Source organism: Hipposideros armiger, unplaced genomic scaffold, assembly GCF_001890085.2.
Source record: "Hipposideros armiger isolate ML-2016 unplaced genomic scaffold, ASM189008v1 scaffold_304, whole genome shotgun sequence".
NCBI lineage: Eukaryota > Metazoa > Chordata > Mammalia > Chiroptera > Hipposideridae > Hipposideros > Hipposideros armiger.
The window spans coordinates 1,784,070-1,795,520 of record NW_017731654.1 but is presented as its reverse complement, the minus strand read 5'-3'; the positions used below and the strand labels follow the sequence as shown (position 1 = coordinate 1,795,520).

General features: G+C 40.6%; 1 protein-coding gene across 4 annotated transcripts in view; it reads right to left on the bottom strand.

Annotated features, from left to right (window-relative positions):
• The window catches only part of NCBP3 (nuclear cap binding subunit 3), a 28,777-nt gene that overhangs the window by 1,796 nt on the left and 15,530 nt on the right, over positions 1 to 11,451 (bottom strand). For 2 of the 4 annotated variants that reach the window (XM_019659821.1, XM_019659822.1), the window contains exons 5-12: positions 10,580 to 10,708; positions 10,304 to 10,380; positions 8,981 to 9,089; positions 5,744 to 5,843; positions 5,340 to 5,443; positions 3,271 to 3,574; positions 1,785 to 1,939; positions 156 to 311 (exon numbers count right to left, since the gene is read on the bottom strand). In XM_019659821.1, the coding sequence (XP_019515366.1) occupies positions 156 to 311; positions 1,785 to 1,939; positions 3,271 to 3,574; positions 5,340 to 5,443; positions 5,744 to 5,843; positions 8,981 to 9,089; positions 10,304 to 10,380; positions 10,580 to 10,708 (1,134 nt within the window). Of the gene's footprint in view, positions 1 to 155; positions 312 to 1,784; positions 1,940 to 3,270; positions 3,575 to 5,201; positions 5,206 to 5,316; positions 5,444 to 5,743; positions 5,844 to 8,980; positions 9,090 to 10,303; positions 10,381 to 10,579; positions 10,709 to 11,451 lie in introns of all 4 variants that reach the window. The other 2 variants (XM_019659820.1, XM_019659823.1) reach the window with 2 other exon arrangements.

Genomic DNA, 11,451 nt, shown 5'->3' with positions numbered 1-11,451 from the left:
TCCATACTGTTCCCATTATTATTATGATAAAGAAAAAGGAAAATAATTTTGGCATTTTCTATTTCTTGCCTTCTGCTAACAACGTATTTTTATGCGACACCCATTGTCCCTGCTTTTACCAGTTCCCATCCCCGTCAGTTTTAAGTGTCACCAACCTGATTTCTTCTCTCGAGTATCAGAGTAGAGACCTTTAATGTCTTGCCTGGGAACACCCAGCCTACTATGTACATCAGAAAAAGGCTCTCTCCGAACAACGGGGCTACTAGTCTTTTCTGGAGAATATGGTCTTTTTCCTAACCGCTGGTGTATATCTAGAAAAAGAAAAAAAGTACTGCTGTTACCAAGAGTGCATGCTTTGCTATCTGTACTGCCAACCTGAGATCACGACCAGACCTGGTCCAAATCTCCCCGAGTGAGGACAGAGGGCCAATGAAATCAAGCTTCTAAAAGCCTTCTCTCTACTCAATCAGTCTGGATTCCCTTAGGAAAAATAGGACGTTGGGACTCTCAGGGGAAAAAACATCTCAGCTGACTGCTCCAGAAAGGAATTTCTGAGGCACTCAACTGTCTTGTTTTTCATTTTCTACGTAGAACCAAGCAGACGAAATAATTTACAAACATTTCAGCTAACACGCTATATTGCCAAGTCCCTGAGGGCAGAAGCCACAATCTTTGAACATATAAGAAGTTCTCAATAAACTTACTACATTTACGAGATTGGCAAAAAGCAAAAGATCAGGGGAAGATGTTCCAAATCGAATTTGCTTTTCCTCCAGTCCCCCCAGAAACCCGCCTGTCCTCCTGAGTTTCCTCTAACAGTAACAGCAATGAAAACACGTTTATGACCAAGTCACTGTGCTGGGTGGGGCTTGTGCCCATCTTGCTTCTTCTCCGAGAGAGCAGCATCCCCACCCTTCTGATCCCTGGTCCCTCAGGCCGGGACCCCTTGGTTTCTCTCCCTCTCCCTGCTCACGTCCCAGTGCCGAGTCTTCTTCCTTCACAAGGTTTGTCATTCTCATTCCATTCTATCTCCCCTATCTCTATCTACAATAGTTCAGGCCCTTGTTACTTACTTAACTCTATACCCCACCCCACTCTGGCCCTAAGTGATCTTTCTAAAATGGATATAAGATCAGGTTACTTCCTCAAAACACTACATTTGCCAACTGAGATCCTAGTCCCTCCCCAAAGCCTCGCTCGAAAGCCACTTTCTCTGAGAAGCGTTCCACAGTTCTACCAATAGATCTAGTTACCCTCGCTGCTCCCACAGCCCACTACTTAGATCCAACAGAGCACTTTCTCCATTCTGCTTTGGATGGAATTATCTGAATGTGTATGCTTGTGTTTCTCCATCGGATTCTACTGTATGATGACTTTGCATCTCCTCCAAAGGCTCTGAACACTCCCAGCACCTAGCCCAGGTAGCAAGCATGGCCAAGAACCCGCTATGTGTGGGTCTGCACATATAAACTATGCAGTTCAAATTCTTAACCATTTCAACAACAACTCAATTTAATTTCTATTATCCTTATGTATAAAGCATACCAATGACATACAGAGTAAAATAAATATTTGGTTCAAAAATATTGAAAGCTAGCATTGCAAAAGTCTGATTATTTTCCATGTCCTGAAGTTCCAATGCCTAACCCAAAATTTAGAAGTGATGAACCAGAACAACTAAATTGGTCCACAAACGGCAACGTTTTATCCAAGAACCGCTTCGTGCCCCAGTTTGCTTTCTGGAGCTCAGACTGAAGCCCAGAAATACAACTGAACAACAGTACCCGATTTTGTACTGCTGCCTGACGGCCGTGGACGTATGTGCTGACGTTTTTCATCTAACAAATGTCGGACATCTGCAAATTTCTCAGCTGGTAATTTGTTACCAATTCGGTTTTTTATATTGCTTGTGGCTACAGTATCTGCCTTCATGGAGTTCCTTGAAAAAAAGAAAAGAGCACAGTTAACCAACTTCAACTGTGATACAATGCCCACGCAACAATCTCATACGCTTTTGAGAAAACCATTTAAGAAACCCAATCTAATAGAGCCAATATTCACTTACAAATATCATACACCAATAATTACTTGTTTACAAAAGCCATGATCAGCCTGCTGAAAAGAGATCAAGAGGGGCGAACAGGATCCTGAGTGTTCCAGGGTGGTTCCCACACATACTATTTGAAAGCTATCACAGAGAACCTAACTGAGGCTCCTTCTCCTGAGACAAACGTTAAGTAGAGGCCTGCAAAGAGCTTGGAGCCTCTGCTCACCCAGACTGTGTGATCTGGTTGTAGTCAAGATACAACAGTCTTCAGTCTCCTTCTTTAAAGGCAGACTTCTCTGTCAGAGATCTGCTGCCATGCTAGGAACCAGCATTCTGGCAGCAGTCACCATTAGAAAGTTCTCTGCAAACTGAAAATAAGAATGTGAACAAACCCATACAAACAAACCTGCATGAATGTTTTTTTCTTTCTCCAAATACATCACCAAGAACACAGAGAGTGCATCCATAGGCTCCAGCCCTTTGATTGTGCATATGCTATCTGCCCTCAGGAATCTGCTCATCCCCACTAGTCATCAAAGAAATGCTCATTAAAGTAACTATTTTTCTTTTGTCCATGAAATTAGCAAAATTTAGAGTGATCAGTATATAGGTAACAGTTGGCAATGTGAGTGAATAAAACCTTTCTGGAAGGAAATTTAGCAACACCAATTTTTAAGCTCATATATTTTCTGTACAAGAACTGGAATTCAAGGAATTTATCTATTAATGCAACAGAAAGAAAACAGAGACCTAAATGTCCACCAATAAGGAACTGGGTTAAATAAATTATGATATTTTCAAACAACGGACTATGTACAGTTGAAAAAATAGCAGATTTTTGTTAAATGGAAATATGTTACTATATGTTAAATGGAAAAAGCATCTTGCAAAAAATATAAATAGCATAACTTCACTTTTGTACAAATACAGTTATAATTTCTCATGATGTATATGCATAAAATCAGCAGGGTCGTTATTCACCCAATTGCCAACAGTCCTCACCTTAGAACAATTATATAGATAATTTTCACCTTTCATATTGTCTATAGCTTTTTTAACAAGGATCTCGTCTTTCGTATTTTGGGCACTTTTATTCAAACTCTACAAAGGACTGAAATTAGAACAGATAGTGATTATAAAATTAAGTGGAATTAAGAGGAATTTAGTAATGAGTATTTAAAGTCAAATTAAAGCTAGCGTTGACAAAAAGAAAAAATAATTACCGAATATTTTTCAACTGCGATTCCACTTCATCAGCATACATAGTCATTTTCATGCTTTTCTTTGGTGAAGGAGTGGAAATCATTTTCAGTTCTAGATCATAGTCCATTTCATCAGAGTCAGAGCTGCTGGCACTGGACCGCCTGGACGTGCTCCGCTCCCGAGGCTGCTTGGGAGCCGGGAGCTCGTCGTGGTACTCCACCACCACCCTATCGTCTGCGTCCATGTCCTGGTCCTCCTCCCCCTCCTCCTCCTCTTCTTCCTCCTCTTCCTCCTCAATGGGTTCCTCAGGAACATTCACTAGTCCTAAGGAATTTAACCAAAACACATTAGGAGATGCACTAACGCTAACAAGTCTGATTTTTCTATTCACTTTGTGACCTTGTTTAAAAAAAGGGGTTCCCATCCCCAAGATTTTACTGGAGCATTATCTATAAAAGTGCCAATCTGGTTACCATCCTGATACCTGGAACAGAAGAATGGCTGGGTAAATTAAAGTATGATCTAGCAGCCCATGGAATATTATAAAGTTATCTAAAATACGGTCCATCGTCATTATTCACAGATAATCATTTGCAAGTTTGCCCCATTTATTTCTAACTCCAAAATCAATATGTGCAGTGCTTTCATGGTCGTTTGTAAACATGTGCAGAGTGGCAGAAAAAACTGAGTCACTATGTTCCCAGCTAAGGTCAATCAAGGCAGCGCTCCGCCTTCTTGTTTCAGCTCTCACACTGTAAATGAGCGTCCTTTTCGCACGCTACTGAATGCCATGCTTTTCACATTTTTGTGCCTTGTGTTGATTTCACTGTTTAGTGGTGCCAGAGCTACTGTTCCTACGTGCCAGGAGGCTGTCATGTGCCTTCCGGTAAAAACACGTGTGTGAGATAAACTTTGTTCAGGCATGAGGTATGGTGCTGTTGACTGTGAGTTCAATGGGAATGGATCAACAGTATGTATTCAATAAGGTGTCTTTAAACAGAAACACATCAACAAGGTGATATACTGATTAGCTGCCAAAAACCGTGTGACCAGAGTATTTGCTGCTTCAGTGATTACAGTGACTTTACAGAACATAACCATCAGAAATAATGAAAATTAACTGTGACTTCAAAGTTCATGGAAAAATGCTTGTAAGTAGAGGAAGTAGAATGTAAAATATATGTTCACAATAATGATAATATTTATTATGAAAAGAAAGAAAGAGGAAAAATGTAAAATGAAGTCAGTTGTTACATTAGAGTGCTAGAATTAGGGGCAATTTGCTTTTTAAATTCTTTAATATGAATAAAAGATTATATGATGATAATATCTTAAAGTAACGGAAATTGGAAAAGTGTGTGCATTCAGATGCAGATTTCAAATATATAATTTTCGATATACACATTACATAGACCCCACCTCTCCCTGCTACAAGGATAAATGTGTATGCATGTTATTCCACATTTGTATGCTGACTGAACTAGTTCTACAAAGCATGTAGAAGATTCCACAAATTAGGTTCAAAACAAAAACAAATCCTTATAAAACATAATGGAAATGGTTTCTTTATAATAAGCACAGGAAGGGAAGAAAGGAGGGAGAGAGGAAAGGGAAAGGAAGGAGGAAGGAAGGAAGGAAGGAAGAAAACCCAAGTCATGATATCCCACTTTTCTGAGGCATTCATGTGCACAAGCCAATAAGCGTAAAACACTAGACATAGCAGCCTATTATCATTATCAGACAAAGGAACAATAAAATCAGCTAATCTGACAAAATAATTAAAAATTTATTTTCCATGCAGCTTTTGATATAAATAGTAGAAAAATTAGATTCCTGAGAATAGTTTTAATTTTCCCTAAGTCACATGTGGCATTTTTTGTTAGAACAGTTTTTATAAAATCATTTGACCTCTTTGTATGGGCAATTTAAAATTAATCGTGACTTGACTTACTTTCCTATATGTTGGCAGAGGGTGAGGGCAAGGAAGAGAGGATGATAAAGTTTGGAACCTTAAAAGACTGTGTTAAGAATAAAAATATGATTTCGGGAGCCAAACATGTGTCTACCCAAGAGCTGAGCAGGCAACTACCGGAATGTCGGTGTTTATAGGACGTCAAGCCAACGTCATCCCCAATCAGGGCTCTCTTCTTGATCACATCCCGCTGAATGCGACGGGAATGATATCTTCGCTTCCTGCAACATTGCCAAAATAAGCACATAGTCAAAAACCAACAGGAAGGACCTTAAGATCCACTAATTAATCTCAACGACACATTGATGCAACGCAACATCAGGTGCTAAAACTGACATCTGAAATGAAACTGAAACTCAGCATTCTCACACTATTTACCACAATTAAGAATCTTGCATTATTCCCTCATCTTCCTTCCAGTCCACACATGGTGTTCACATTCCACTGTAGAATACCAGCTAAAGGACTAAGAAAAGTTTAAGTCCTATTTAAACTATTGTATTTTACAGTTTTGGACTCACCAAGAATTACTAAGAATTCCTTTCATGCCTCCGTAATTTGGATTCCCGTATTTCATGTAATACTGACTTCTTCTGGCTGCTCCAAGTTCCTTTTTGTCATCTAAAAATTAATTACAATAGTTACCCAGGATTTCCTGTGGGTGTGAAGACAATGTGGACTGGTTAACAAAAAGCTCCATAGCTGGGATCAGGTCAGCACAATCTGCCAGCAAAAGGGAAGATGCACTGAGTGCCGCCCAAGGCAGTGCAGTGCAGAGGGGGTGGAGCACGATACAGAGATGGAGGAACTGATGCTGCTGTGGAAGAGCCCACTTCAGAGAGGAAATGTTACTAAAAACAACCAACAGTATAAGATACAAGGTTCTGAGAAGCGTGAGAGAGCTTCAGTCATTGAAGGTGTTCAGGAATCAAACTTTCTAGAACAGGTGGCATTTTCACTGCCCCTAAAAGACGATATTCATTTCTGAATGACAACACTCCAATAACACAGAATCAGGATTAAAGAAATAGACACTACATGATCGCATGCATTTAATAAGCCATTTTTTTCCAGTTTATTGTGATTCCTCAAAATGACTTAAAAATAGCATAGTATCATGTATCTAGAATACACTCAAATGAGTAAATGTGGAAAAGATCCCACTTGTCAAGTTAAAATGTCAGTTCATAGGAAGTTAAGGTGGTCAGTGATCACACATGCTTTCATAATATAAAGGTCTCTGACAGCTTCTTGGGCACTCGCTGACTGCAAAGGATAAACCCCCAATGAATGTAGCTGGTGCTATGTGTAAACTTGGTGGCACAAACCAGTATGTGCCCCCTACAAAAAAACATGCCCACCAGCTCCTTGAAAAAATGGCTGGTTCCAGATATGAGGCAGGGAAAATACAAGTTGAGTCTGGAAAAACAATGTTTTATTGTGCCTAAAGAAAGTGATCAAAGAATCATGGAGGCATGTCAAAAACACATAGCTGGGGGCCAGCCGAGTGGCGCATTGGTTAGGAGTTGGCTTGGGACACTAGCTCTGAGCAGCGGGGCCCCAGTTCGGATCCCACATATGAGGGCCAGTGACGCTAAGCCCTCTACAGCTAAGATGGTGCACTATACAGCTCAACCTGGAGCTGGGCTGCCGTGAGTCGTCGGTGATGGCGTAGGCTGCAGTGGGGCTGGCCAGCCGTGGATGTGAGCTGCCATGAGCCACCGTGAGCAGCCAGCCGTCCAATGGCCGGCGAGAAGCTGCCTCACCCGGGAAGAGCGCAATGATAATACCAACATTATCATTGGGCCAGTGAAGCAACGTCCTCCACAACAAGACTGAAGAACAAAAGGACAGCAACTTGTCTGTTCCCCTTCCCCAATTCCCCAATAAAATCTTAAAAAACAAAACAAAACAAAAAAACCACACACACAGCTGAAAGGGGCTCTACTGGCCAAACTGTGACAATTTGTGAATCAAAATGATAGCAATGGATGATAACCCACTGAATAAGACTCCACAAGTCTAAACTGATATAAACAAGTAAATAAATAAATGGGTAAAAAGGAAAGCTCTTCCTTATAGCAGACTGCCAATTAACAGAAATAATGGACTTAAAAAGTCAATGAATGCTAAAGCTACCGAGTGAAAGTTTGATGAGCAACAGGCTACTTACATAATCTCAAAGTATCTCCCCACAGATTTTAAAATTACAAATGTAAAAATAGTAACTTTACAGTGCAGAGAAGCCTGGTGATCATTATCCTAAACAAGTGATAAAAGTTAACATCCTGGGAACGGGAGAAATATCACGTGCCTCCTGATACGATGCACTGAAAAAGGCATCACTTCCACGATATTCTTGCCTAAAATGCACAACCCAAGTTAAATCAGAAAAAGACATCAGACAAACCCAAACTAAAGGTCAATTTATAAAACAAGCCTATACTCTTTAAAAAATGGCCCAGTCGAGGAAAACAAAGCAAAGGAGTAGTTCCAAATTCAGGGTGACTAAGGAAACGTGGCACCTACTTCAACACTCAGTCCTGGGGTGGGTTCCAGCTTAGTGGGGGACAGTGTAAAGGATAATCCAAATTTATTCAACAGTCATCATCATCATCAAGAAATGTTAACACACAGCACTCACTGTGTGTCAGGCAGTGTTAATTTACAGAGCAGGGGAATTACTGGAAAAACTGATGAAATCTGAATGTGGACTGTGGATTAGGTGATAGTGTTATATTAACATTAAATTTCTTGATTTTGGTAATTGTACTGTGTGTAAGACAAAGTCCTCGTTCTTCAGAAATACATGTTGAAGTATTCTAGGGTGAAGGGTTGTCATCTCTAACTCTCAAACAATTAGAAACATTGTGGGGCCGGCCAAGTGGCGCGGTGGTTAAGAGCTGGCTTGGGATGCCAGAGGGCCCCAGTTCGGATTCCACATATGAGGGCCAGTGACACTGCCCTCTACAGCTAAGATGCAGAACAACAGCTCAACCTGGAGCTGGGCTGCCGTTAGTCGCCAGTGACGGCATAGGCTGCAGCGTGGGTTGCCATGAGCTACCGTGTGTCGCCAGCAGCCAGCGTGAGCAGCCGTCCAGAAGCTGGTGACTGATCTGCCTCACCCGGGAAGAGTGCAATAATACCAACGTTATCATTGGGCCAGTGAAGCTACGTCCTCCACAAGATTGAAGAACAAAAAAGGACAACAACTTGTCTGTTCCCCTTCCCCCAATTCCCTAGTGCTGTCTCCATCCCCCAATAAATAAAAAAAATCTTTAAAAAAAAAGAAACACTGTGTGTGTGTTTTTAATGTACACCAAAATTATTGTACATAGAAAACCTTATGAATTATTAGAGACTTGATTTAATTCTTTAGGGAATTAGAGCTGAATGGCACTGTTAGCAATGTCCAGGATGATATTGCTATGATACATACATATACAATTTTAAAAGGTTTTCATTGTTCAAATGATAAATTGGTTTAAAAACACATGGGGCAAACCAGCTTTAAAAGAAAATACTTTAGCCAGAAGTCACAAAAGGATACAAATAGCTAATATTCACATTCAAAGACAGAAATTTCAACTCATTTCATAACTCAACTCAATTTCAAGCATTTCATAAGCTCAGAATATTATAGTTTGAAGGGACTTTGAGATTACTTGATCTGACTTCTGATTCAAAAGAGAAGGATGTCACTCAATAATAAATCACATTGATTAAAAATAAAAATCAATACCAAATATCACATTTACCTTTTGTAGCAAATCTCATGAATAACCTATTTCCTTTAGCAAGTTTGTTAGCTGGACGAAGATCATTTCTTAGCAGAGACTCTTCTTCTACCTGAGATAACGTGTCCAACTTAAGAAAAAAGAGCATTTCAACATAAAAATTAAAGCCTTTTTCATCTTTATTCAGTAGCAATGTTACCACTGATTAAGAACTCTGCCTTTAATAATACTCCTTCAGCATTACAGCATTAGTTCCTCTGCAGAATTTCTAAGTTAGAAGTCTTCCCTGACCACCTTATCTTAAAAAATGGTCTCCATCATTCTCTATCCACTTACACTTTTCTTCATAGCGCTCACTACTTCCTGACATTATCTTATATATCTGTGTATCTGTGTACTGTCTGCCTTCCCCACTAGAATGTAGGCTCCAAGAGGGAAAAGACTGTTTAGCTTGACGCTATATCCCCAGCACCTAGATTGTGTATATAGCAGGCATTCATTGAGTATTTTTTAAATGAATCCGCTTTAAGTTTTCCAACAACAGTATATAATCCATTAGGAAACATGTCATTACTTACTTCTTAATTTTACTGATTAGATAACACTTCAAAGTACTTCTCAATAAAATATTTTTCTTTTATACAGAAGTGTGAGTACTATTCTAAGATTGCAAGATGAATCATTCATTATAGCCACACAAACTTAGAAGGCCAAGAGCCTGGTGCACCCTCAGGTCTAAGGGTGAAAGCCAGAGGAAGAACACAACTTAGTAAGCCTTTAAGCCTTAAATAAAAAGATAGTAAGCAGGGCCGGCCGAGTGGCTCAGTTGGTTAAGAGCTTGCTCAAGAGCATAAGCTCTGAGCAACAGGGTCACTGGTTCGATTCCCACATGGGCCAGTGAGCTGTGCCCAAGCTGAGCTGCCCCTGAGCTGCCAACAGGTGGCAAGATGGCTCAGCTGGTGAAAGCATGTGCTCCTAACAACAAGGATTCCTCTTCGAGATGGTGGGCTACGCCCACCCACAACTAAGACTGAACTCGGCACCTTGAGCTGAGCTGCCACCCGGATGGCTCAGTGGATAGAGCCTGTGCTCTTAACAACGAGGCTGCTGGTTCGACTCCTGATGGGATGGTGGCTACACCCACCCGCAGCTAATTGAACACAACACATTGAGTTGAGCTGCACGACTGGACTTGGAGCAGAGCTTGCTGTGCCCTCTACAACTAAGACTAAAGGACAACAACTTGGCTGCTCCCCTCCCCCAATTCCCCAATTAAAAAAAAAAAAACATAGTAAGCAGTTTTTTACAGTAAAACTTTACATATATCTTTGTGCTATTACTAACCTCTACATCACTTGAGTTTTCATCTTCAACTTCTCCTTCTTCAGCCTCATCATCCTCTGAACTGTCTTCCTGCTTGTCTAAAATGGAATGTGAGAGACAAGATGAACCTTCCCATAACTCCATCTCATCATTTAAAAGCCTGATTTTCTTCTATTTATTGATGATCCAAAGGATCATAGAAATAACTGGTGATGAGATGCTGTATAATACTCTGCACAGAAACCCACACCAACTACGTCAATAACAGGACTTTCAGCCCCCAAGTCCCTCAGTTACCTTTTTTACTTTTCTCAGATGACTTGTCCTCATTGGGATCCCTGCTTCTTATCTTATCCAGGGCTGGCAGAGAGCTCATATTGATAAGGGCCCGTGTGGCTGTCATTTCATCCAGCCAAACCACATTACCTAAAATAAAATATAAAATGTTACATTGAATCCAAATGATAACTTTCTTGAAAGCAGAGACTGCATTATAGTCACTGATACAGCCTCATCTAGCTACAGAAGGGTATCCATAAATGTACATACCAACTAAAGCAAAGAACAGAAAGTGGTAGTAAAACCTTTGATGAAATTAGCCTAGAGCTGCATTCCCAAACTAGGTTCCACAAAATAATGGTCAAAGATTCCATGAAAGGGGCAGTTGGGTTAGAGCGCAGTGCTCATAACACCAAGGTTGCCGATTCAATCCCCACATGAGCCACAGAGCTGCGTCCTCCACAACTAGATGAAACAACTACTTGGCTTGGAGCTGATGGGTCCTGGAAAAACACAGTTCCCCAACTAAAAAAAAAGAAGATTCCATGAAAAAGGGTTCTGTATATTACAATTGCCTTGCACACAGTGTTAGCAGTTCCTGATGAAGATAATGAAAATTACCAAATAAACTTGGATTATCCTTTACACTATTGCCCCCTATAGGGAAGCTGTCTGCTGTTCCCTGCCATCTGGACATACTTTTAAGTGATGTTCCCCATTGTAAAGTGTGGGAGATGATGGTATCATCATGGATATACCGTATTTGCCAGCGTATAAGACGACTGGGCGTTTAAGACGACCCCCTAACATTTCCACTCAAAATACAGAGTTTGTTATATACTCGCCGTATAAGACTTCCCCCTCTTCCGCACACCTTCCACACACCAAAT